The sequence below is a fragment of the Trichomycterus rosablanca genome, chromosome 9 (genome assembly GCF_030014385.1).
Source record: "Trichomycterus rosablanca isolate fTriRos1 chromosome 9, fTriRos1.hap1, whole genome shotgun sequence".
NCBI classification, from domain to species: domain Eukaryota; kingdom Metazoa; phylum Chordata; class Actinopteri; order Siluriformes; family Trichomycteridae; genus Trichomycterus; species Trichomycterus rosablanca.
The window spans coordinates 36015941-36043720 of record NC_085996.1 but is presented as its reverse complement, the minus strand read 5'-3'; the positions used below and the strand labels follow the sequence as shown (position 1 = coordinate 36043720).

Sequence of the window (27780 nt, the reverse complement as noted above, 5' to 3'; positions counted from 1 at the left end):
TCCTGCAAACACGTCTTAAGATGTGCAACAGTACGGGGTCGTTGTTGTCACATTGTTTCTTTCAAAATTCTCTACACGTTCTCTATTGGGGACAGGTCAGGACTGCAGGCAGGCCAGTCCAGTACCCGTACCCTCTTCTTCCTCAGCCACGCCACTGTAATGTGTGCAGCATGTGGTTTTGCATTGTCTTGTTGAAAAATGCATAAACGCATGTTGCTCTAAGATCTCAATGTACTTTTCTGCATTAATGCTGCCATTGCAGAAGAGTAAGTTACCCTTGGCCTTCACGCACTGAAATTCCTCCCTATTCTTTGAATGGTTTAATGATATTAATCCCTTTCAATCTTTCTTCGAGGTACATTGTTTTTAAACATTTCAATAATTTTCTCACGCATTTGTTGATAAACTGGAGATCCTCTGATCATCTTTGCTCATCAAAGACTCAGCCTTTCCTGGATGCTGTTTTTGTACCAAACCATGATTACAATCACCTGTTGACATCATCTTGGAATCACATCATTATTTAGTTTTTTCATCTCATTACTAGCCCTAGATTGCCCCCGTCCCAACTTTTTTCGGAATGTGTTGCAGGAATGGAGGTATATTAACAAATGAAATGAAGTTGAGCAGACAAAATATATCTTGTGAAGAAATATCTTAGGTTCAAACTGTCTGCAATCAAATAAAAGTAAGTAAATGTTAGAAACACTGTGTTTTAATTTTATTTGCATTTTCCATGCTGTTCAAACTTTCTCTGATTTGGGGTTATATGTACAAGGATAAAGTGGATTCTATATTGTGAACTTTTAGTCCCATGACTGTTAGTTGTGCAAGCTGTTAATAGTGCAAAACATTAATTACCTTTTATCCTCTTTTAACAGTTTGACATTCTTAATAACCACAATAGACCCTCATGACTGGTCCATGTCTCCCTAGAGCATTGGTTCTCAAGTTTTTGTCTAAGTACCACTTTGGATCGAACAAAAACCTTCAAGTACCACCCATATGTCTTCTTACAAAAACAAATACATAAACAATTAAATGCAGGAGCCTATATTCAGTGTGCACTTATCATTTACTAAGGCATTTTGAGAAAGAATCTTATGCCTTGTATGGTGAAATATACCCTTGGTGACAGTTGGACAGTACATTTACAATAAAACCAAAGCTTGGTTAAGAAATCAGCCATGGAATATTCTGAAGTCTTTTACACAATGCTTTTGTTTTTTTAAGCTGTTATATATTACAGAGATAATTGTCTTTAAACATTACAGTTTTTAATGACCCCTGAACCCAATGAACCCTGTCATAAGAAATTTACCTTTAAAATCCTATGTTTTCATTTTATTACTTTAGAAGTGACAGTAATAGCTAATAGCTTTAGCCATCTTAGGATATGATAGATCAGACTTGAAACATTGTTGTTGAACTGTCTGAGGTAAAGGAAGGTGTTTAGACATTTGTTTTAAAACTAAAATACCAAATGTAGAAAATAGCAAAATAGCAAACTATCTAAGAAAATGTGTTCACTTTTCCAGCTGCTGTTTGTAATCTCGATAACCTTGTTTTCCAACTGAAAGCCAGTCAGTCTATCAACAGCTGATGGTTTTCTCACACTTGATTTCTTACAGTGAGTCTATGAGTCCATGCCTGTTTTTTTTTTCTGAAGGTTTAGACGTATTGAGTTCTTTTGGGCAGACTCTCCTAAAGTCCTAGTATACTATACCAGGGTTCCTTCAGCACTTCCTAGCATTAGATTTGTCTATAATGTTCAGATCTGGACTTTATTTTCAAATCAAAATAAAGCCATTCCCAATCAAACGCTTTCCAGAGGAAATGAAATGATGAATTAAAACCTGTCTGTACTTTTTAGCATTCTTGATCACATGAATTCAGACAATGTTGCCACCACTAGAAGAAATGCAGCCATAACTAGGCCATAAGCACTTATTCTTTCATCTTTCTCTTCTCACATATTGTCAACAACTAGACCCAAACATTTCAAACTCCATAATACTCTTCCACTGATCATCATTTCAATCTTTGTGAGCTTTAGCAAATCTCAGTCTTTTCAGCCATCTCATCAGTAAAAGTAATTTCTTGGCTGCTACCATTCCAAAAAGACAATTCCTAATCAAACTTCTTTGAACTGTAGAAAGGTCAACTTGGCATCCCAACGAAGCTGCCAGATGCTGAGGAAGGTCTTTGGACTTCTTTCGGTTTTTCAAAAAAGAATCTCAAAGAAATTATTTTTTAATGGAATGACATTATTGAAAGTTTGTTTTATACATATTAGAAAGCTTCCACTGAATTAAACGCGTACAACACGTATGTAATGTTCAAGCATGTCTTGCATTAACCTGATGTAATAGAGTTTTTTCATGGCATTCATTCTTTCATTTTGATCTGCTTTAAATAGTGAAAGTAATAAAATGGTATTTTTAGGTGCAGCAGTTGTTTTTGATAATAATGCCTGTATGTGAACAATACATAAAAAAAAAAGTATTAAAAAATAATTACTCTTAGAACAGCAAGAAGCAAGGGTTTCCTCCGGGAGCTCCGGTTTCCTTCCACAGTCCAAAAACATGCAGTCAGGTTAATTGGAGACACTGAATTGCCTTTTGGGTGAATGGGTGTGTGTATGTGTGTGTGTGTCTGCCCTGCAATGGATTGGCGCCCTGTCCAGGGTGTTACCGTGTGCCTTGCGCCCATTGAAAAGTTGGGATAGGCTCCAGCACCCCCCCCAACCCTAATTGGATAAGCGATTAAGACAGTGAGTGAGTGAGTGAGAACTCTTAGAACAAACTGAGTCGTTTTACATTAAGAATACGGGCAGTGCACTTATTCTGTGTCTGTTGGTTTAGTCCTGTACATATCATATTGGTTTTGTCAACCATTTTTGGACTGTCAACATCATTCCTTATGTAGCCACTATACAATTTGATGTACTATATGACACAGTCTGCTGTACTATATGACACAGTCTGCTGTACTATATGATACAGTTTGTGCCTGTTTAGTCAAAAGAGCATTTTTGCACAGTTATGTTGCAACATGAAAGGGCCTTCCCCAAACTGTTACCACAATGTTGGAACCATGACATTTATATAATTGATTTTCATTTCTTTAAAAATATGTGTTACTGAAACAACTAACCTAATAATCAGAAGAACTGTCCACATACGTACTTTGGCTATACAATTTCTAGAAAGGTCAGTGGTAGCCCAGTGGTAGCAGGACAAGGGTAGCTCAGTGATTAGGGTACAGGACTGGTAATCAAAAGGTTGCAGGTTTAAACACACTGACATCAGGTTGCCATTGTTGGGCCCTTGAGCAAGGCCCTTAACCCTCAGCTTCTCCAGTTTTATTCAATGAAAATTTGGACAAAAACCTCTCAGCTTAATGTTTAAATATAAATGTAGAAAATATGCTGTCCGATAAAGAAATGACGAGTAACGGCATGTAAATAAAATCATTATTCATTAACAGAGTCACTTATCTGACTTCAGATTATCTTTGGGTACCAACTGCTGGTTGGTCCACACATGGCTGCTGGTTGGTATAAATAGCAATGAGAAGTTGGTTCCTCATCAGACTTGATCAACAGCCATCATGAGGTCTCTGGTCTTGCTTTTGCTTGTGGGAGCTTGTTGTGAGTATGAGCTTCTTTAACAGTTAACAAAACTATAACTCAACAGGTAACCATACCAAACTTATTCTAACATGCTAAAAACTTTGTGTTATGTTCAGTTGCTCTGGAAGATGACAAGATTGTTGGAGGGTATGAGTGCACACCCTACTCCCAGCCCTGGCAGGTGTCTCTGAACGCCGGCTATCACTTCTGTGGTGGTTCTCTGATCAACAAGGACTGGGTTGTGTCTGCTGCTCACTGCTACAAATCGTAAGTCATTTAACTAGTAGTTATGAAAATAAACTGAACATCTAGAGGCTCAGAATAAACGCTGTTTCCTTCTCATTCTAAGTCGTGTGGAGGTTCGTTTGGGCGAGCACCACATCCAGATTACTGAGGGTAGCGAGCAGTTCATCTCCTCCTCCAAAGTCATCCGCCACCCCAACTACGACTCCTGGAACATTGACAATGACATCATGCTGATCAAGCTGAGCACACCCGCCACCTTGAACAGTTATGTGCAGCCTGTGGCTTTGCCCAAGAGCTGCCCACCAGCTGGAACCAAGTGTCTCGTCTCTGGATGGGGAAACACCATGAGCTCCAGTGAGTGTTCACTAAACAGATCTGAGTTCTCGGTTTGTCTGTTATTTCATCTGTTTTCTCATTTATGAACCGTTTGTATCATCTGTTTGTAGCTGCTGATAGCAACAAGCTGCAGTGTCTGGAGGTCCCAGTTATCTCTGTGCAGGACTGTAATAACTCTTACCCTGGTATGATCACTAATGCCATGTTCTGCGCTGGATATCTGGAGGGTGGCAAGGACTCCTGCCAGGTAAATTGTGATACTGCAGCTTTAAAACATACAAAACATTCAGACATTTTATTGTACTAAGCAATAAAAATCTCTCTCTCTCTCTTTTTTTTTTTTTTTTACCTCAGGGTGACTCTGGTGGACCTGTGGTGTGCAATGGTGAGCTGCAGGGTGTTGTGTCCTGGGGTTATGGCTGCGCTGAGAAGAACCACCCTGGTGTTTATGCCAAGGTAAAAATCAAGCTACAATTATCGGAATAAAATGATTCTTTTATCCTCCCTAAAATACAAATCTCAAAATACTTTTAATCTAATTTTCTTTACTGATTCTGTCTTCAGGTCTGTATTTTCACCAGCTGGATTTCCCAGACAATGGCCAGCAACTAAATCTGCTGTAGCATCATAATGTAACACTCTGAAATCTGACACACCAACTAAGATATTACAATAAAATATTTTCAAATACAACAAGTCATCTCGTTTCTCTTCATTTAGCTAACTTTATTTTCTTAAAATAATTACACACACTGTTATAGCTGACTGCTTTTTATTTAGCAGCCAGCAGTGAGTGCTCAGTCAGGGCTAAGCTGAGATTCAGATCTTAGTGGTGGTCTGCTAGTGCATTAGGTACTGCCTGAGGTAAAGGTTCTGAACAGTAAAAAGTAAAATGTTAAAGTTAACTAATCAGTTAATCCACACTGTTATAGTCTTTAAATAAATGATTGCATACTTGGCATGTGATGTCTTAGGTATTAAGGAATCTGTACTAGTGATCATATGACAAATAGCTACATGTAAATTTGTTCCTAGCAGAGGTAAAATTATGTTATGGACATTGGTTTCCATATAAAACATAACTGGATATGAGTCGGCCAAATGGCAAAGAAGGCGGTGTCGAACAGCCAATGAGAACGCATGATGTGGGGTGAGGGGAAACGCTGGGGAGGAGTTGTAAAAAGGTGGGACAGAGTGGTGGTAAATTCAGTTCATTTTATGGACTCTGGTTACTCTGAGTCACTCAGGGCTTTTCCACCAAAAGAACTCTGGTTCTTGACCCGGTTCTGTTCAGGTTTCCTAGAACCTTGGTGTTCTGTAGAGAACCGACCAGCGTTTCCACCAGTTTTTGAGAACTAAGCCTGCGTCATCAACGGTGGGCATTACTTAAACAAAGTAAAGAGTAGTGTGATGTGAAGGTGGAGCGTTTAGATTATGTGCGAGCATTTGTGCTGTTGTTACAGATGTTCGTTTTTATGCAAAAAGCATCGATCAGCTGTTGGTGATAAGAAGACATAGACGTGTTTGTCGCAGTTGTTGTTTTCTTTAGTTCATTGATGTGAGAAGAGTTTTGCGCTTCGCTTTCACTGCGACTCTCGGCGCAAATAACCGATTTGCTTTGCGCTCGATAAAACATCACTAAAGTTCCACAACACGAACAAACATCTGTGTGAAATAACCATCAAATCTACTCTAAGATACAACATGTATCTGTGTTTAGCTGGATTTAATTCACATGTGGTGTTTATGCAGCTCGGGGTTCTCGGGAGAGTCGAAAAAGCTTCACGTGAAAAATAAAGTGTAAAGTGGCTGAATGTACTAAAAGTATGACATAGAAACACCACAGTTCTCTCTGTTATTACTGGTTATAAGTGCGCTGTACTGCCCAAATTCATTGCTCATTGTTTTAGTACGTTACGCTTTATTTTTCACGTTAAGCATTTATTCTGTCCAGGTCACTTTTACCACGTCATATCACACAATTCATCTTTTTAAAGGTGCTTTGAAAATAACAGTGGCAAATCCACAAAGTTGAATCAGTTCATCTGGACACAAGTTTGTTGTAGAGATACGTTTTGTCACACTCAATCCAAATGACTTCTTCAGTGGACTTCCACTGAAGAAGTCATTCGGATTGAGTGACGAAACGTATCTCTACAACAAACTTGTGTCCAGATGAACTGATTCAACTTTGTGGATTTGTGTACCTGGATTATTGAGCATGCATCAACAGATAACAGTGGCAAACTTGCTCAAAATTTAATCAGGTGAACTTTAAAAGATAAAAATGCATCATTAAGCTCCATACGAGACACCAGCTGACGCCATTGTTGCTGTCGCTATGCTGTACAACATATAAACAGATAAACAGATAAATCTTTGTAAATACTGTTGACTTTTTAACACTTAAAACTCACCATTTTGGGAAATTAGTGACCGATTTAAAACGCTGCTAAAATCCACTGGCAACATCTGCTGTCAAACTACGTAAATGCATCAACAAACCAACATTTGAAATTTATTTGCAAATGAAGTGTCACAGTGATCGCTGTGTAGATGATAAACAGTTGGTGATCCATATGACACTGTAACAATAAAAATAATAATAATAATAATAATAATAATGAATCTTTATTCATTCAGCAGCAGTCAAAGTGCTTTTCAGGATAGAAAATTGTACAGACACAACAGCCCAAATCAATAATAAGAAATGCTTGATGAAAATGACATAAATGAAAGAAAACCCTATGAATCAGCAAGTCACTAACACCTCAGGATTTTAAGTTAAGTTTGTGAAAATGTCTCCATGTTGGTGGAAAACTATTTTTGTGAGACATTCAAAGATGAAAAGAAAGTGCTAAGTAAAATCATAAAAATGCTGTTCTTAATAGATGGATCTTAAGCGTCTTAGTGAGTGTTTGGCTCTCTGCTTCTCCTGGAGAGACTTCCAGAGTTTTGTGCCATGGAGGTTAAATGCAGATTTCCCAATCTTCAGTCTTCTGTTTTGAGGACTACCAGCTTATTACTATTAAAGTGCCCTGGTTGGAACATATCTAACAATTAATTCACAGGTATGGTGTGTGTGTGTGTGTGTGTGTGTGTGTGTTTTACTGGTATGAGTGAATCAGGTGCCAAAGTGTTGGGATTTTAAATACTGTTTAAACTTACTTGCCTTTTTAAACATTATTCCCAATGTTATCATGATGTTATCATTGTGCTATCAAATGGCTGTTGGTCAGACAAGACATAAAGTTGAAATATGTAGATTTAATTAATGGAGAAAAACAAACCCGGAGAGGAAGACAACACAATATATATGGCTGAAAGTATGTGTGCACCCCTTTGAACATGTTCAACCCCTTGGCAAATGTTAAATAAAATAAATTAAGTTGTTTGAACTTTGTGGCCAGGTTAATACCATAGTTTTAAACTGTCATATTTAAAGGCTCATGGTCAGATGTCCACATACATTTGACCATAAACTTCAAAGCTCGTGTTATTTAATCATCACAAAAGAAACTATGAAATCAGCCCAACTTAAATGAAGTGAAGCATGATAAATTGTTGTCTTTAAAAATATTTTATTGATATATTTTACAGTAGATGGTGTGTTAGATTTATGATGCTTTATGATGCTGCAGCAGATTTAGTTACTGGCCATTGTCTGGGAAATCCAGCTGGTGAAGATGCAGACCTGGAGACAGAATCAGAAAAGAACATTAGATCATAATTTTAGGGAGGATGAATAATTATTTTTATATTAATAATTGCATCTTGATTTTACCTTGGCATAGACACCAGGACGGTTCTTCTCAGCGCAGCCATAACCCCAGGACACAACACCCTGCAGCTCACCATTGCACACCACAGGTCCACCAGAGTCACCCTGAGGTAAAAAAAAAAAAAAAAGAGAGAGAGAGAGATTTTTATTGCTTAGTACAATAAAATGTCTGAATGTTTTGTATGTTTTAAAGCTGCAGTATCACAATTTACCTGGCAGGAGTCCTTGCCACCCTCCAGATATCCAGCGCAGAACATGGCATTAGTGATCATACCAGGGTAAGAGTTATTACAGTCCTGCACAGAGATAACTGGGACCTGCAGACACTGCAGCTTGTTGCTATCAGCAGCTACAAACAGATGATACAAACGGTTCATAAATGAGAAAACAGATGAAATAACAGACAAACCGAGAACTCAGATCTGTTTAGTGAACACTCACTGGAGCTCATGGTGTTTCCCCATCCAGAGACGAGACACTTGGTTCCAGCTGGTGGGCAGCTCTTGGGCAAAGCCACAGGCTGCACGTAACTGTTCAAGGTGGCGGGTGTGCTCAGCTTGATCAGCATGATGTCATTGTCAATGTTCCAGGAGTCGTAGTTGGGGTGGCGGATGACTTTGGAGGAGGAGATGAACTGCTCGCTACCCTCGGTAATCTGGATGTGGTGCTCGCCCAAACGAACCTCCACACGACTTAGAATGAGAAGGAAACAGCGTTTATTCTGAGGTTCTAGATGTTCCGTTTATTTTCATAACTACTAGTTAAATGACTTACGATTTGTAGCAGTGAGCAGCAGACACAACCCAGTCCTTGTTGATCAGGGAACCACCACAGAAGTGATAGCCGGCATTCAGAGACACCTGCCAGGGCTGGGAGTAGGGTGTGCACTCATACCCTCCAACAATCTTGTCATCTTCCAGAGCATCTGCACACAACACAAAGTTTTTAGCATGTCAGAATAAGTTTGGTATGGTTACCTGTTCAGTTATAGAGTTTTGTTAAGTGTTAAAGAAGCTCATACTCACAACAAGCTCCCACAAGCAAAAGCAAGACCAGAGACCTCATGATGGCTGTTGATCAAGTTTGATGAGGAACCAACTTCTCATTGCTATTTATACCAACCAGCAGCCGGTTGTGGACCAACCAGCAGTTGGTACCCAAAGATAATCTGAAGTCGGATAAGTGACTCTGTTAATGAATAATGATTTGTTAAAATTGCCTGAGAAGCAAAATTCACACGCTGATAGACACGTGTAATTTTTAATTTTTTTATTAACTTGTATAAATGTTTTTGTAGGTGAATAGTCTCTAATATGTCAATTGCCATGATTATTAAATAGAATTGAATTGTACATCTAAATGTAATTTTAGAAAAAATGACATTTTAAATATGTAAAAGACATCTTGTACTGCATTTTCACCTGCTGGATTTCCCAGACGTGACCAGTAATAAAATCTAACACAACGCACCACTTTGTGAAAACCCACCTGAAAGAACATTAAATGAGAGATTTAGAAAAGAATAACTTTATTCAAACTGAAATGCTTTCTTTGTGATCCAATTATTATCCCTTGTTTTAAAATCCTTACATACTGTATATATACTGTATATATATATATATATATATATATATATACTGGTGCTGGCCATAAAATTAGAATATCATGAAAAAGTTGATTTATTTCAGTAATTCCATTCAAAAAGTGAAACTTGTATATTATATTCATTTATTACACACAGACTGATATATTTCAAATGTTTATTTCTTTTAACGTTGATGATTATAACTGACAACTAATGAAAACCCCAAATTCAGTATTTTGGAAAATTAGAATATTACTTAAGACCAATACAAAATTTTTTTTAGAAATGTTGGCCAACTGAAAAGTATGAAGATGAAAAGTATGAGCATGTACAGCACTCAATACTTAGTTGGGGCTCCTTTTGCCTGGATTACTGCAGCAATGCGGCGTGGCATGGAGTCCATCAGTCTGTGGCACTGCTCAGGTGTTATGAGAGCCCAGGTTGCTCTGATAGTGGCCTTCAGCTCTTCTGAATTGTTGGGTCTGGCGTATCGCATCTTCCTCTTCACAATACCCCATAGATTTTCTATGGGGTTAAGGTCAGGCGAGTTTGCTGGCCAATTAAGAACAGGGATATCATGGTCCATAAACCAGGTACTGGTAGCTTTGGCACTGTGTGCAGGTGCCAAGTCCTGTTGGAAAATGAAATCTGCATCTCCATAAAGTTGGTTAGCAGCGGGAAGCATGAAGTGCTCTAAAACTTCCTGGTAGACGGCTGCGTTGACCTTGGACCTCAGAAAACACGGTGGACCAACACCAGCAGATGACATGGCACTCCAAACCATCACTGACTGTGGAAACTTTACACTGGACCTCAAGCAACGTGGATTCTGTGCCTCTCCTCTCTTCCTCCGGACTCTGGGACCTTGATTTCCAAAGGTAATGCAAAATTTACTTTCATCAGAGAACATAACTTTGGACCACTCAGCAGTCCTTTTTGTCTTTAGCCCAGGCGAGACGCTTCTGACGCTGTCTCTTGTTCAAGAGTGGTTTGACACAAGGAATGCGACAGCTGAAACCCATGTCTTGCATACGTCTGTGCGTGGTGGTTCTTGAAGCACTGACTCCAGCTGCAGTCCACTCTTTGTGAATCTCCCCCACATTTTTGAATGGGTTTTGTTTCACAGTCCTCTCCAGGGTGCGGTTATCCCTATTGCTTGTACACTTTTTTTTACCACATCTTTTCCACCACATCTTTTCCTTCCCTTCGCCTCTCTATTAATGTGCTTGGACACAGAGCTCTGTAAACAGTCAGCCTCTTTAGCAATGACCTTTTGTATCTTGCCCTCCTTGTGCAAGGTGTCAAGGATCATCTTTCGGACAACTGTCAAGTCAGCAGTCTTCCCCATGATTGTGTAGCCTACAGAACTAGACTGAGAGACCATTTAAAGGCCTATGCAGGTGTTTTGAGTTAATTAGCTGATTAGAGTGTGGCACCAGGTGTCTTCAATATTGTACCTTGTCACAATATTCTAATTTTCTGAGATACTGAATTTGGGGTTTTCATTAGTTGTCAGTTATAATCATCAACATTAAAAGAAATAAACATTTGAAATATATCAGTCTGTGTGTAATGAATGAATATAATATACAAGTTTCACTTTTTGAATGGAATTACTGAAATAAATCAACTTTTTCATGATATTCCAATTTTATGACCAGCACCAGTATATATATACATATATATATCTATATATCTATATATATATATATATATATATATATACATATATACAGTGCCTTGCAAAAGTATTCAGCCCCCTTGAACTTTTCAACCTTTTGCCACATTTCAGGCTTCAAACATAACGATATGAAATTGTAATTTTTTGTGAAGAATCAACAACAAGTGGGACACAATCGTGAAGTGGAACGAAATTTATTGGATATTTTAAACTTTTTTTAGAAATAAAAAACTAAAAAGTGGGGCGTGCAATATTATTCAGCCCCTTTACTTTCAGTGCAGCAAACTCACTCCAGAAGTTCAGTGAGGATCTCTGAATGATCCAATGTTGACCTAAATGACTGATGGTGATAAATAGAATCCACCTGTGTGTAATCAAGTCTCCGTATAAATGCACCTGCTCTGTGACAGTCTCAGAGTTCTGTTTAAAGCGCAGAGAGCATCATGAAGACCAAGGAACACACCAGGCAGGTCCGAGATACTGTTGTGGAGAAGTTTAAAGCCGGATTTGGATACAAAAAGATTTCCCAAGCTTTAAACATCTCAAGGAGCACTGTGCAAGCGATCATATTGAAATGGAAGGAGTATCAGACCACTGCAAATCTACCAAGACCCGGCCGTCCCTCTAAACTTTCAGCTCAAACAAGGAGAAGACTGATCAGAGATGCAGCCAAGAGGCCCATGATCACTCTGAATGAACTGCAGAGATCTACAGCTGAGGTGGGAGACTCTGTCCATAGGACACAATCAGTCGTACACTGCACAAATCTGGTCTTTATGGAAGAGTGGCAAGAAGAAAGCCATTTCTCAAAGATATCTATAAAAAGTCACCTGGGAGACACACCAAACATGTGGAAGAAGGTGCTCTGGTCAGATGAAACCAAAATCGAACTTTTTGGCCACAATGCAAAACGTTATGTTTGGCGTAAAAGCAACACAGCTCATCACCCTGAACACACCATCCCCACTGTCAAACATGGTGGTGGCAGCATCATGGTTTGGGCCTGCTTTTCTTCAGCAGGGACAGGGAAGATGGTTAAAATTGATGGGAAGATGGATGGAGCCAAATACAGGACCATTCTGGAAGAAAACCTGTTGGAGTCTGCAAAAGACCTGAGACTGGGACGGAGATTTATCTTCCAACAAGACAATGATCCAAAACATAAAGCAAAATCTACAATGGAATGGTTCACAAATAAACGTATCCAGGTGTTAGAATGGCCAAGTCAAAGTCCAGACCTGAATCCCATCGAGAATCTGTGGAAAGAGCTGAAAACTGCTGTTCACAAACGCTCTCCATCCAACCTCACTGAGCTCGAGCTGTTTTGCAAGGAAGAATGGGCAAAAATTTCTGTCTCTCGATGTGCAAAACTGATAAAGACATACCCCAAGCGACTTGCAGCTGTAATCGCAGCAAAAGGTGGCGCTACAAAGTATTAACGCAAGGGGGCTGAATAATATTGCACGCCCCACTTTTCAGTTTTTTATTTCTAAAAAAAGTTTAAAATATCCAATAAATTTCGTTCCACTTCACGATTGTGTCCCACTTGTTGTTGATTCTTCACAAAAAATTAAAATTTCATATCGTTATGTTTGAAGCCTGAAATGTGGCAAAAGGTTGAAAAGTTCAAGGGGGCTGAATACTTTTGCAAGGCACTGTATATATATATATATATATAACCTAATATGTAAAATACAAGTTTATTTACATGCAGTTACTCGTCATTTACATTTTAGACAGCATGTTTTCCACATTTATATTTACAGTGTTTAGCAGAGACGCTTTTGTCCAAAGCAACTTGAGGGTTAAGGGCCCTGCTCAGGGACCCAACAGTGGCAAACTTGCAGCGGTGGGGTTGAACAATGTCTGAAAAGTAGATGACTGAAAAGGAAATGACTAGTAAATAAACATATATTTTAATTATTAGGTATATAATAATATGATTTTTTAATATGGGATAATAATAGGATTTTAATTATAATTAAAATTTCACAAAGGAAACAAAGTTTAAATAAAGTTATACAGGATGGTTTTATTTCTTTTCTAAAAATCTTTCAGGTGTGTTTTCACAAAGTGGTGCATTGTGTTAGATTAGTGTGTTAGATTTCATTACTGGTCACGTCTGGGAAATCCAGCAGGTGAAAATGCAGACCTGTACAAGATGTCTTTTAAATATTTAAAATGTTATTACTTTACATTTTAGACGATTTAATTACATTTAATAACCATGTCAATCGACAGATTAGACTATTTAAGTATACAGACATTTATAAATTTAATTCAAAAATTAGTTACACGTGTCTATCAGCGTGTGAATTTTGCTTCTTAGGCAATTTTAACAAATCATTATTCATTAACAGAGTCACTTATCCGACTTCAGATTATCTTTGGGTACCAACTGCTGGTTGGTCCACACACAGCTGCTGGTTGGTATAAATAGCAATGAGAAGTTGGTTCCTCATCAGACTTGATCAACAGCCATCATGAGGTCTCTGGTCTTGCTTTTGCTTGTGGGAGCTTGTTGTGAGTATGAGCTTCTTTACACTCAACAAAACTCTATAACTCAACAGGTAACCATACCAAACTTATTCTGACATGCTACAAACTTTGTGTTGTGTGCAGATGCTCTGGAAGATGACAAGATTGTTGGAGGGTATGAGTGCACACCCTACTCCCAGCCCTGGCAGGTGTCTCTGAACGCCGGCTATCACTTCTGTGGTGGTTCCCTGATCAACAAGGACTGGGTTGTGTCTGCTGCTCACTGCTACAAATCGTAAGTCATTTAACTAGTAGTTATGAAAATAAACTGAACATCTAGAACCTCAGAATAAACGCTGTTTCCTTCTCATTCTAAGTCGTGTGGAGGTTCGTTTGGGCGAGCACCACATCCAGATTACCGAGGGTACTGAGCAGTTCATCTCCTCCTCCAAAGTCATCCGCCACCCCAACTACGACTCCTGGAACATTGACAATGACATCATGCTGATCAAGCTGAGCACACCCGCCACCTTGAACAGTTACGTGCAGCCTGTGGCTTTGCCCAAGAGCTGCCCACCAGCTGGAACCAAGTGTCTCGTCTCTGGATGGGGAAACACCATGAGCTCCAGTGAGTGTTCACTAAACAGATCTGAGTTCTCGGTTTGTCTGTTATTTCATCTGTTTTCTCATTTATGAACCGTTTGTATCATCTGTTTGTAGCTGCTGATAGCAACAAGCTGCAGTGTCTGGAGGTCCCAGTTATCTCTGTGCAGGACTGTAATAACTCTTACCCTGGTATGATCACTAATGCCATGTTCTGTGCTGGATACCTGGAAGGTGGCAAGGACTCCTGCCAGGTAAATGGTGATACTGCAGCTTTTTTGACATTTTAAAATAATGTAGGAATTTTGGTACACTAAGCAATAAAAATCCCTCTTTTTTTACCTCAGGGTGACTCTGGTGGACCTGTGGTGTGCAATGGTGAGCTGCAGGGTGTTGTGTCCTGGGGTTATGGTTGTGCTGAGAAGAACCATCCTGGTGTCTATGCCAAGGTAAAATCGAGATGCAATTATCAGTAAAAAATGATTCTATTTTCCTTCTTAAAATTGTAATCACTTGTGTTTATTTTTTATTCTCATTCTGTCTCCAGGTCTGTATTTTCACCAGCTGGATTTCCCAGACAATGGCCAGCAACTAAATCTGCTGTAGGATCATAATGTAACACTCCAAATAAGATATTAAAATAAAATATTTTCAAAGACAACAATTCATCTCGTTTCACTTCATTTAGCAAACTATAATTAAGTTGGGATGTAATTTCATATTTTTTTGTGTGATGATTAAATAATATAAGCTTTAAAGTATATGGTCAAATCTATGTGGACATCCAACCATTAACTTTTAGATATCACATTTTACAAACATGTATATAATAATGTATTTATTATTATTTATTCATATAATAATGAGTTTATAAAATCCCAAAACTGTTGCACCAGATAAACTCAAACCAGTAAAACACACACTACCACTGCATAGCTAAGTAAATTAAATGTGTAATATGTTCCAGCCAAAGCACTTAGGTAATCTAATAATAATTTGCTGGTTGTCCCCAAAGAACTACTTCAGATTGGGGAATCTGCATTTAGCCACTATGGCAGAAAACTCTGGAATTCCCTCCGTAAGGAGCTGATGATCCATATTTTAAGCGTTTTTATGATTTTACTTAGCACTCTTATTTTATCTTTTAATGCCATTGGTCACACAAAGATCTTTTGGGATAGGGTTAAACCTCCTTTTACAACTGAAATTCTGATTATCAGGGAGAAATCCCCCATTATAACATTTACGCACTCACTTTCTTAACCGCTTATCCAGCTAGGTTTGCGCGTGGGGGGTGCTGGAGCCTATCCCAGGTTTTCAATGGGTGGAAGGCACACAGGAACACCCTGGACGGGGCGCCAGTCCATCGCAGGCAGACACACATACACACCATTCACCTATAGGCCAATTCTGTGTGGGAGGACTTTGGGAGGAAACCGGAGCTCCCGGAGGAAACCCACACAGACACGGGGAGAACATGCAAACTCTGCACAGAAAGGACCCGGACCACCCCGTCTGGGAATCGAACCCAGGACCTTCTTGCTGTGAGGCGACAGTGCTACCCACCGTGCCCCCCCCCCCCCCCCATTTTAACACAAATACAGGAAATGGAATATGTCAAAGTCCTGTTTTCCCCCAACACAGAGACATATTCCCAAACAAAATGATTAGCTAAAAACCTGGGGCGTTAGTGACTTGCTGATTAATAGGGCAGTTGTAGCCTAGCACTTAAGGTACGGGACTAGTAAGCCGGTCACTGGTTCAAACCCCACCACTGCCAGGTTGCCACTGTTGGACCCTTGAGCAAGTCCTCTAACCCTCAATTGCTTAGACTGTATACTATAAGTCGCTTTGGATAAAAAAAAAAACGTCTGCTAAATGCTGAAAATGTAAATGTATTAATTAATGTAATTTTAATTAAGCATTTGTTATTATTAGATTTTTCTTTTTTATTCTTTTTAAACGGTTGTATTTATACAGTTTTGACCTGCTGGTAAACAAAGATCATTATTATAATTATTATTTTTATTATCACATCAGCGTTATTGCAGTGATGAGGAAGCATCACCACCCATTTACCATCTTGATCTGCTGATGCATTTACGTGGTTTGACAGCAGATGTCGCCATTGGGGTGTTTTTAGCAGCTTTTCAAACAAGTGACTAATCTCCCAAAATGGTCAGTTTTAAGTGTTAAAAAGGTCACCAGTATTTACAAAGATGTATCTACTTTAATCTAATGTGTATTAAAAGTTAATGAAGTTGATCGGTATTACGGTGCTGCTGAATTCTCGATTGTGTCAGAGGGATGTATGTCTGAAACAAGTAGTACCGGCACCAAACCAAATCACAGTTATATATTAATGCGCTCGACTTCAATTTGAAGCTCAAGTTGCATCGCGTTTCAACCTATAAAAAGTGACTGAAAACACAAACATTCTATCTGTAACAGCAAAAAACTATGTGGTTTCTTTAGTTTTTCGGTAAGTGAAACGCAGTGCTTGATTGAGCCTTTAAAAGGGCTAAGACCTTTTATTAGTTCCTACTTTTTAACAATAGTCTATATCCAAACCAAATGAACTGCCTTTTTTGTACAGGCTGATCTTGTAGCCAGCACAGTTTGATAGAGTAAGGTTCAATATTTCATATAAATGAATGTATATATTTCTCAGAAATACTATGAGAGTGGTGTGTAATTTCTTTGCCAAAATAAAATTCATACTAAAAAGATAAATGTTAATGGCTTCCTAGTTTTTTGTGCAGTAACATTTCCTTATGGTCTTCTGTCAGGCTTAAGTACTGTAGTTATAAACACAAAACCTCAATTGTTTTAGCTGGTTTTAAATAATAATATTACTATAATATTAACTACACAGTAAAATCTGAGTCTCTTGCTGTCTTTAAAAAACGATTAAAAAAAAGGCACTTTGGTTCTAACAGGTTTTAGCAGATTTATGTTCTTCGATTGTTGTTTACCTAAACTTGAGAAATAAAATGTTCACGATAGAAGCACTTCTGTAAGTCGCTCTGGATAAGAGCGTCTGCTAAATGCTGAAAATGTAAATGTAAATGTAAAATAACGAGGTTTACATATTGTTAGCATTAGTGATTTAAAACCCATACACATTGATATTGTGTGTGGTTATGTATGTGAAACAAACACAACAAAACTAGTATTCAGTTAATGACTGGTCACCAACTACTTGCACCACAGTAATTTTACACAGTAAGCATTGGGGGTTGATCTGTGTAATTGATTAATAACAAATTATTCTGAAAGTATGTAATAATAAGGTTTTTAAGAACATGTGTCCTTGTGCCTTATTTTGGCATGTGTTAAATTCTTGAAATATTTAAAAAACATGTTCTGTGCATATTATTAATTCAGTCATTGAGCCACCATCATGACCACTAAACATAAAACTAATTGCCTTTTTAAGCCTTTTTATTAAAAACATTTTTAAGGAATACTTTTCTAAAATCACTGGCAAGTTGACAGAAACTTAAAGTGGTATGTTTTTATGGGCAAATCTAGGGCACTTGTTTCAATTACACAACCTTATGATGGGGGTTGTGAGCGTGTGCTGAAACTAGACATTTAGTAATAACAAAATCAACCCAAAGTGCTTTTTCTAAAGTAATACTGTACACTAATTATGTTCTTCTATCTTTTTTTTTTATCCAGTCTTAGGGTAGGGTAGGGATAATTTATTAAAGCACTCATGATTTATTTCTTAAATACTAAATATTTGTATAGAAAGTTATTAAGTTATTGATGCTAACTTAACTAATGTGTGTTGTACATTTCAGTGGTGCCGTGATTGATAGTCATGTTGATTTTATCCACTGCATGATGGAACAGGTGAGTGTCATATTATCTATTACAGCTTGCAAACACTGTTTTATTCTATTGTTGCTTTGGGGATTTTTAGTCACTCTTGCTTGCAGAAATATTTTAGTTTTGAGATATTCTTGAAATTCCCTGCACTCACCATATGTATATAATCAGACTACAGACTACAGATGTCGGACCACAGTCAGAGCACTGTCAGGGTCGTTCCAAAAACTTCAGTGTGTTTTCTAAAGCTGTTAATAGTGGATTCTGTGACTTGTGCAAGATCATTTCTACATTGTAGAAGCCAGCCTTTTTTCAGTGTAAATTTCTTAACTGGCTGTGTTACATTTGCTTTTAAAAGTTGCTGATATTTGATGAAAACCACTGTTACATGTACTTATCCAGTGTTTTCTGTGCCAGCTTCCTAAAGTATATTTTATTCCCCTTAATTATATAAAGTTGCCAAGCTGTTTTTTCCTCAAATGCTACACCTTTTTCAAAACATACCTTTGATGATTGTGATCAAAGTCTTCAATTTTTACTTCAGCAGTCTGTAGCATTTGTTTATGAACAGTCTGTAGATTGTCTAAATGTTGTTTTGAATACTTCATGTGTTTACTTTTGTAATGATGTTGCAGGTAATGTTTCCTTCTAATGACTTGCAGATTATGTTTTTTCAAGCAATGCAGCACAGTCTAATGGTAGACCACTCAAGTCTGCTAAACCTCCCTGCAGGGCCTGACATAGGGGGTCTTGCTTTGCCTTTCTGATTTCATCAAATTCTTTTTTTCCTCCTAGATGTTTTTCTTTTATCTCCCAATCTAGTCTTTTACAATTCCCAATTGTTAATCTGCTGCTGCTTGCACACCCCCAACCACACACCCTCTTTGACTTGTGTCCAATGCAGATGTGCCCAGACCAGTGCTGGAGATCGCATACTGCAGTGAAAAGACATACCCGTCTAACCTGTCTTCTCACAAGCACTGCCAGTCGTGTTTAATTGGACACCTGGCCAGGTCAGCGGCTCTGCTAAATGTTCTGCAGTGGTGTTCTAGTGTGTTGGACCTCTGCGCCACCCAAGCACTGACATCAAATTCTGACCCTGCCATTTCCATGTTAGAGCAGAAAGTGTGGCCAGCCTTGAGATTTCTGTCCCTGGTTGACAGAAGTTGAACCTCATGTTCTTTTATCATAAATATATACTCACCACATAATAAAAAGTGTTTTAGTATATTTCCAGTTTCCATAAACCCCCAGATAAATGTCAAGTTATATTAGGTGCTATTGAATCAATTACGCTTTTGCTTGGTATAGAGGAGATAACAGATCTGTAAACTAGCTTGCTAGTAAGGTTGGCTGTTTGTATAATTTATCCAATGCTGTACTAGCCCACTGACAGCTAGCGCTATTTACAAGCTCATAATTTTTTCAACACTATTTCAAATTTAAACCAATGTAGGCTGTTAACCAAACCAAACTTTTTTTTCTTAAAGAAAAGTATAAAGAATAAAAAAATCACAAGGCAGATTTCTTTCTTTCATTTATTATTCACTATTATTTCAGATGTACAAGAATTCACAATAAGTTATTGCGTTGTGTTAAGGTGCTGAAGCAGATTTAGTTGCTGGCCATTGTCTGTGAAATCCAGCTGGTAAAGATGCAGACCTGGAGACAGAATGAGAATAAAACAAATAAACATGTGATTAGTTATTAATTAATTCAAAAGTTATATTTTAAAACGGAATCATTTTTATACTGATAATTGCAGCTTGATTTTACCTTGGCATAGACACCAGGGTGGTTCTTCTCAGCACAGCCATAACCCCAGGACACAACACCCTGCAGCTCACCATTGCACACCACAGGTCCACCAGAGTCACCCTGAGGTAAAAAAAAGAGAGATTTTTATTGCTTAGTAATCCAAAATTGCAATAAAATGTCTAAAAGAAACCATTTTAAAGGTGCAGTATCACCATTTACCTGGCAGGAGTCCTTGCCACCTTCCAGGTATCCAGCACAGAACATGGCATTAGTGATCATACCAGGGTAAGAGTTATTACAGTCCTGCACAGAGATAACTGGGACCTCCAGACACTGCAGCTTGTTGCTATCAGCAGCTACAAACAGATGATACAAACGGTTCATAAATGAGAAAACAGATGAAATAACAGACAAACCGAGAACTCAGATCTGTTTAGTGAACACTCACTGGAGCTCATGGTGTTTCCCCATCCAGAGACGAGACACTTGGTTCCAGCTGGTGGGCAGCTCTTGGGCAAAGCCACAGGCTGCACGTAACTGTTCAAGGTGGCGGGTGTGCTCAGCTTGATCAGCATGATGTCATTGTCAATGTTCCAGGAGTCGTAGTTGGGGTGGCGGATGACTTTGGAGGAGGAGATGAACTGCTCAGTACCCTCGGTAATCTGGATGTGGTGCTCGCCCAAACGAACCTCCACACGACTTAGAATGAGAAGGAAACAGCGTTTATTCTGAGGTTCTAGATGTTCAGTTTATTTTCATAACTACTAGTTGAATGACTTACGATTTGTAGCAGTGAGCAGCAGACACAACCCAGTCCTTGTTGATCAGGGAACCACCACAGAAGTGATAGCCGGCGTTCAGAGACACCTGCCAGGGCTGGGAGTAGGGTGTGCACTCATACCCTCCAACAATCTTGTCATCTTCCAGAGCAACTGAACACAACACAAAGGTTTTAGCATGTTAGAATAAGTTTGGTATGGTTACCTGTTCAGTTATAGAGTTTTGTTGAGTGTTAAAGAAGCTCATACTCACAAGCTCCCACAAGCAAAAGCAAGACCAGAGACCTCATGATGGCTGTTGATCAAGTCTGATGAGGAACCAACTTCTCATTGCTATTTATACCAACCAGCAGCCATGTGTGGACCAACCAGCAGCCGTGTGTGGACCAACCAGCAGTTGGTACCCAAAGATGATAATCTGAAGTCGGATAAGTGACTCTGTTAATGAATAATGATTTTTTAAAATTGCCTGAGAAGCAAAATTCACACGCTGATAGACACGTGTAACTTTTAATTTTTGAATTAAATTTTTTGAATGAATGTTTGTATAACTAAATAGTCTAATCTGTTGATTGCCATGATTATTAGATATAATTTAATTACACATTTAAATGTAATTAAATTTTAAATATTTAGAAAACATCTTCATCAGGTTTTCATTTTCACCTGCTGGTTTTCCCAGACGTGACCAGTAATGAAATCTGCCACTAATCTAACACAACACACCACTTTGTGGAAACACACCTGAAAGAACATTAAATGAGACATTTAGGAAAGAAATAAAACCATCTTGTATTACTTTATTTAAGCTTTAAGTTTGTTAAATTGAAATCATAGTTAAAATCCTATTATTATTTACCTAATATGTAAAATACATATTAAAAAAAGTTTATTTACATGCATTTACTCATAATTTTCTTTTCAGACAGCATGTTATTTTACATTGATATTTACAGCATTTAGCAGAGACACATTTGTCCAAAGCAACTTACAATTTTCACTTTATAAAACTCAAGCAATTGAGGGTTAAGGGCCTTCTTCAGGTGCCCAACAGTAGCAACCTGGCAGCGGTGGGTTTGAACTGGTAACCATCTAATTATTAATTGTGTACCTTAACCACAGAGCTACCACTGCCCTGTCTAGAAAGTTTACAGCCAAAGTATGTGGACAACGCTTTTGATTATTAGGTTCGTTGTTTCAGTCACACTTTTTGTTAAAAGGTGAATAAAATCAATGATAAATGTCATGGTTCCAGCATTGTCTCAAAAGTTTTTGGAAGGCCCTTTGCTGTTCCAGCATAACTGTGCCCCTGAGCAAAATGTAAGGTGTATTATACAACAGTTAGTTCCGACCTTACAATCTGATTGGTTGAGAAGCGTTCTAACCGTGCTGATATTGGTGATAACAGCACGGTCTTTTCACACCATAACTGTATTACTCCGCTGACGCGTTGCCATTAACGACAAGCTTCATGCACATAAACGCGCACGCAGGCGACACAGTCTTTTTTCTCGATCACGTTTTAAATCCGTTGTCTGATATACAATCTAGTGCACTGTGTAGGGAACATAAATCAGTTATCTAATTCACTATCTAGTGCACAATGTAGTGAACATGAATGTGTTATCTGATATACAATCTAGTGCACTGTGTAGGGAACATAAATCAGTTATCTAATTCACTATCTAGTGCACTATGTAGGAAACATAAATCCGTGATCTGATACACAATCTAGTGCACTATGTAGGGAACATTAATGTGTTTGTAACGCGAACAGTTAGCTTAATAGCCCAGTTAGCAGCTCATAAAAGTTCTGTTATCACCCATATCCTTTGGTGTGTGCGAGAGGTTTTTTATTTATTTTTTTCCCTTCGGAGGTTCTTGCCTTCTTCTTCTTCTTGTTCTTACCTCCCTGAAATGAATTTTGCAACTTGGGATGTCTGCTTTGTAGTGTTAAACTTTATATTCGTTATGGAACTACTTTTTGGCGGAAGGTATTGTCAATATTAAAGCATATTTCATATGAAATTCAGGGCTTCTTTGATTTATTTTCTTTCTTTATTTTGTAAAAACTGTTGTATAAAAGCAATAGAACACTTGAGGTCTTGTGTTATCACAAATAACATCACGGCTGTGATGATCTACGGCCAAATCACAGCCGTGATGTTATTCGCGATAACACACTCCCTCTCGTGTTCTATTGCTTAATAAAGACATGGTTTGATGGTTTGGTGAGGAAAAAACACTCCAGTAGCCTGCACAGAGCCCTGACCCCGACCTCACTAAACACAGCTAAAATTAATTGAAACATAATTTGTAAGCCAGAAATTCTCGTCCAACATTGTGACTGAACAGACATGAACTTCATGAACTCTTACAGACACACATCCAACAAGGTCATGTTTTGGACACCACATACTTTTTGCAATCTAGTAGATTAATAGAAAATGTCTAACAATTATAACAGGATAAAAGAATCACTCATCATAATTACCTGCACAACTCAAGCTGCTTACATGACAAAAACAATATGAGCCATTAATATGATGCCACTTTATTAAATCACTTACTGGCTATTTGCTTCACTCACAATTTTTATCTTACACAAACTCTTGTTTTATATAGAAACTAACGTCCATAACATAATTTTACCTCTGCTAGGAACAAATGTACATGTAGCTATTTGTCATTTGATCACTAGTGCAGATTCCTTAATCGTTAAGCCATCACATTTACAATTTTGACATTTAGCAGGTGCTGTTATCCAGAGTGACTTACAGAAGTGCTTCCATAGTAAACATTACCTTACTCTAGTTTAAGTAAACCTACAGTCCAAGAGAACAAAGCTGCTGAAACTCTGTTGGAACCATTTTTTTTTTTTAAGAAATAGGTAAGAGCATTAGGCAAGGCAAGGCAAGTTTATTTGTATAGCACCTTTCATACACAGTGGCAATTCAAAGTGCTTTACATAAGGAAAAAAAAAATTTATTAAAAGCATTAAAACATTCCTGAGATCTAGAATCTCAGAAAGACTTCTTGCAAACATTTAGTTACAATTAAGAGAATATGAAATTCAAACAAGAGAGATAAAAAATTAAGAACGTGAAAAATTCAAAGAAAATATTGTAAAATATACCCTACAATTTGGGAAATACGAAATTAAAACAAGAGAGATAAGCAATTAAAACATGAAAACTATAAGAAAATATAGTAAAATATACACTACAATTTAGAATGTACACTACTCTATAAAAAGAATTATTAAGAGCATGAAAAACGAAAAGAAATAGGGTAATAGCAAAAATTTCGAGCTCAATCATAGGCACAAGAAAAAGAAAAGTTTTTAACCTGGATTTAAACATTTCTACATTTGCGGAACATCTAATATCTCCTGGCAGTCTGTTCCAGTTATATGCAGCCCAACAGCTAAATGCTGCTTCACCGTGTTTAGTTTGGACTCTGGGCTCAACTAGCTGACCTGAGTCCATGGATCTAAGAGATCTACTGGGTTTAAATTCTCTAAACATTTCTGAGATGTATTCTGGGCCGAACCCATTCAGTGATTTATAGACCAGTAGCAGCACTTTAAATTCTATTCTGTAATTAACCGGAAGCCAGTGTAGAGATTTTAGAACTGGAGTGATGTGCTCAGTTCTCTTCGTCTTAGTTAAAACTCTAGCAGCAGCGTTCTGAATGAGCTGTAACTGTTTAATGGTCTTTTTGGGAAGTCCAGTTAAGAGACCATTACAATAGTCCACCCTACTGGAGATAAAAGCATGGATCAGCTTCTCTAGGTCTTGTTGGCACACTAGACCCTTGATTTTGGCTATATTTCTAAGATGGTAGAAGGCTGTTTTGGTGATGGTTTTAATATGACTGGTGAATGTGAGATCTGAGTCAATTAGAACGCCAAGATTTCGGACTTGGTCTTTGGTTTTTAGAGCCCGGGAACTGAGGTGTTCACTGACACTAATCCTCTTCTCTTTGCTGCCAAACACGACAATCTCTGTTTTGTCCTTATTTAACTGTAAAAAATTCTGGCTCATCCAGTTATTGATGTCCTCCAGACACTGACACAGTGAATCTATTGGGCTGTAATCATCTGGTGAGAGAGCCAGATATATCTGTGTGTCATCTGCATAACTATGATAATCAATGTTGTTAGCCTGTAGCATTTGGCCTAATGGCAGCATATAAAGATTGAACAGAAGAGGTCCGAGAACTGATCCCTGGGGATTCCACATGTCATAGCCACCCTGTCAGATTCACAGCTGCCAATAGTGACGAAGTAACTCCGGTCTTCTAAATAAGACCTGAACCAATTAAGGACTGTTCCGGAAAGTCCAACCCAGTTTTCCAACCTATCCAGCAATATTCTATGATCTACAGTGTCAAAGGCAGCACTAAGATCCAGTAAAACCAGAACTGATATTTTACCCGAGTCAGTATTCAGCCGTAGATCATTTAACACTTTTATGAGAGCCGTTTCAGTGCTGTGGTGAGGTCGAAAGCCTGACTGAAATTTGTTAGTAACTACGTCAGCTTAAGTGCTTAGTAAAGAGGGTGATGAAGGTTTTTAATCGTCTTTTGAAGACAGCGAGAGATTTAGATGTTCGGACAGACAATGGAAGCTCATTCCACCACTTGGGTACAAGTACAGAGAAGAGCCTTGATGCTTGTCTTCCTCGAGTTCTGGGTGGAGGATCAAGTCGAGTGAGACTAGTGGTTTGGAGGTTGCGTTGTACAGAGCGGGCTTTAATTAGACCACGAAAGTAGCTTGGGGCTGGTCCATTTTTGGCATTGTAGGTGAGCATGATTGTTTTAAACTGAATGCGTGCAGCTACAGGAGGCCAGTGAGAAGAACACAACAGTGCTAAAATGGCATATACTCCAGCAATAATTGCATTATCCAAATATTTCAAGTAAAATAGCTTGATTAGTACCTTAAGAAGAGCATTTTTTAATTTTTCAAAAGCTCATGGTTGGATCTTCACATACATTTGACCATATACTTTAGCTAAATGAAGAGAAACGAGATAACTTGTTGTCTTTGAACATATTTTATTTTAATATCTTAGTTGGTGTGTCAGATTTCAGAGTGTTGCATTATGACACTGCAGCAGATTTAGTTGCTGGCCATTGTCTGGGAAATCCAGCTGGTGAAGATGCAGACCTGGAGACAGAATCAGTAAAGAAAATTAGATACTAATTATTTTTAAGGAGGATAAAAGAATAATTTTATACTGATAATTGCAGCTTGATTTTACCTTGGCATAGACACCAGGGTGGTTCTTCTCAGCACAGCCATAACCCCAGGACACAACACCCTGCAGCTCACCATTGCACACCACAGGTCCACCAGAGTCACCCTGAGGTCAAAAGAGGGTTTTTTATTGCTTTCATTTACAAGCAGTGGTTCTTACTTCAAATTTAATTCAAAGTAACTGTTTTAAAGCTGCAGTATCACAATTTACCTGGCAGGAGTCCTTGCCACCCTCCAGGTATCCAGCGCAGAACATGGCATTAGTGATCATACCAGGGTAAGAGTTATTACAGTCCTGCACTGAGATAACTGGGACCTCCAGACACTGCAGCTTGTTTTTATCAGCAGCTACAAACAGATGATACAAACGGTTCATAAATGAGAAAACAGATGAAATAACAGACAAACCGAGAACTCAGATCTGTTTAGTGAACACTCACTGGAGCTCATGGTGTTTCCCCATCCAGAGACGAGACACTTGGTTCCAGCTGGTGGGCAGCTCTTGGGCAAAGCCACAGGCTGCACGTAACTGTTCAAGGTGGCGGGTGTGCTCAGCTTGATCAGCATGATGTCATTGTCAATGTTCCAGGAGTCGTAGTTGGGGTGGCGGATGACTTTGGAGGAGGAGATGAACTGCTCAGTACCCTCGGTAATCTGGATGTGGTGCTCGCCCAAACGAACCTCCACACGACTTAGAATGAGAAGGAAACAGCGTTTATTCTGAGGTTCTAGATGTTCAGTTTATTTTCATAACTACTAGTTGAATGACTTACGATTTGTAGCAGTGAGCAGCAGACACAACCCAGTCCTTGTTGATCAGGGAACCACCACAGAAGTGATAGCCGGCGTTCAGAGACACCTGCCAGGGCTGGGAGTAGGGTGTGCACTCATACCCTCCAACAATCTTGTCATCTTCCAGAGCAACTGCACACAACACAAAGGTTTTAGCATGTTAGAATAAGTTTGGTATGGTTACCTGTTCAGTTATAGAGTTTTGTTGAGTGTTAAAGAAGCTCATACTTACAACAAGCTCCCACAAGCAAAAGCAAGACCAGAGACCTCATGATGGCTGTTGATCAAGTCTGATGAGGAACCAACTTCTCATTGCTATTTATACCAACCAGCAGCCATGTGTGGACCAACCAGACGTTGGTACCAAAAGATAATCTGAAGTCAGATAAGTGACTCTGTTAATGAATTATGTCCTGGTTTTCTGCCAACAATAACTGAGAATCAATATTCAGGTGTTCAGCTTTTTTAAAAATAATTTAATGTAAAATGTTCAGAATTGTATTCGACTTCATTGTTTGTATTCAAAATACAATAAGAAAAAAATACAGTTCACAACAACATAAAATTTATGGCTTTTTAAAAAGGACTAGACTCCTTGTAGAGACTACTTTTTCAATTATTCAGATTTAAGTAATAGCTTTATAATTTTTAAAATAATTTTTATTATAATTTCTGACGGAAATTTATAATCAAACTGTTGTAACCTTAAGTTTTGATTGGGGACCTATGTTTCTATTGTAAATTTTCATTTTAAATCACTATTAAAAATCAATTTTAGGGTTTATTTATTTCTATTTTCCTGGTTCTGGTATTAATATTCTTCCTATGTTCAGGTGGGTTTTCTTCAGGTACTTCTTTCACCTTCCAAAAACATCTAGGTGTGAGAGGGTAAGTGAATATGCCCTGTGATGGAGTGTCCAGGGTGTATTTCTGTGTTTTTGCCTATCAACTTTTTGGGTGTCACTTGCAATTTTTATTGAAAAAAAAAACGATGACTGAAGATAAAT

At 38.3% G+C, this 27780-nt stretch overlaps 5 protein-coding genes across 5 annotated transcripts; 2 read left to right on the top strand and 3 right to left on the bottom strand.

Annotated features, from left to right (window-relative positions):
• Nucleotides 1–3574: 3574 nt before the first annotated feature.
• LOC134320746 (trypsin-2-like) lies at nt 3575–4912 on the top strand. The gene is made up of 6 exons (XM_063002334.1): nt 3575–3652; nt 3751–3901; nt 3984–4234; nt 4327–4463; nt 4571–4672; nt 4781–4912. Exons 1-6 carry the CDS (start codon nt 3613–3615, stop codon nt 4826–4828), a joined length of 729 nt encoding a protein of 242 aa, XP_062858404.1. The 5' UTR covers nt 3575–3612; the 3' UTR covers nt 4829–4912.
• A 2865-nt stretch (nt 4913–7777) lies between these two features.
• On the bottom strand, nt 7778–9070 carry LOC134320745 (trypsin-2-like). The gene is made up of 6 exons (XM_063002333.1): nt 9023–9070; nt 8772–8922; nt 8439–8689; nt 8210–8346; nt 8001–8102; nt 7778–7910 (listed from the first exon to the last, which is right to left on the bottom strand). Exons 1-6 carry the CDS (start codon nt 9060–9062, stop codon nt 7863–7865), a joined length of 729 nt encoding a protein of 242 aa, XP_062858403.1. The 5' UTR covers nt 9063–9070; the 3' UTR covers nt 7778–7862.
• A 4668-nt stretch (nt 9071–13738) lies between these two features.
• LOC134320747 (trypsin-2-like) lies at nt 13739–14998 on the top strand. The gene is made up of 6 exons (XM_063002335.1): nt 13739–13786; nt 13886–14036; nt 14119–14369; nt 14462–14598; nt 14692–14793; nt 14892–14998. Exons 1-6 carry the CDS (start codon nt 13747–13749, stop codon nt 14937–14939), a joined length of 729 nt encoding a protein of 242 aa, XP_062858405.1. The 5' UTR covers nt 13739–13746; the 3' UTR covers nt 14940–14998.
• A 4767-nt stretch (nt 14999–19765) lies between these two features.
• On the bottom strand, nt 19766–21012 carry LOC134320744 (trypsin-2-like). Its single transcript, XM_063002331.1, has 6 exons — nt 20972–21012; nt 20721–20871; nt 20388–20638; nt 20159–20295; nt 19958–20059; nt 19766–19843 (listed from the first exon to the last, which is right to left on the bottom strand). The coding sequence occupies exons 1-6, from the start codon at nt 21006–21008 to the stop codon at nt 19796–19798; spliced, it is 726 nt and encodes a 241-aa protein (XP_062858401.1). The 5' UTR covers nt 21009–21012; the 3' UTR covers nt 19766–19795.
• Nucleotides 21013–25759: 4747 nt separating this feature from the next.
• On the bottom strand, nt 25760–27102 carry LOC134320743 (trypsin-2). The gene is made up of 6 exons (XM_063002330.1): nt 27006–27102; nt 26755–26905; nt 26422–26672; nt 26193–26329; nt 25986–26087; nt 25760–25891 (listed from the first exon to the last, which is right to left on the bottom strand). Exons 1-6 carry the CDS (start codon nt 27043–27045, stop codon nt 25844–25846), a joined length of 729 nt encoding a protein of 242 aa, XP_062858400.1. The 5' UTR covers nt 27046–27102; the 3' UTR covers nt 25760–25843.
• Between the last annotated feature and the right edge of the window lie 678 nt (nt 27103–27780).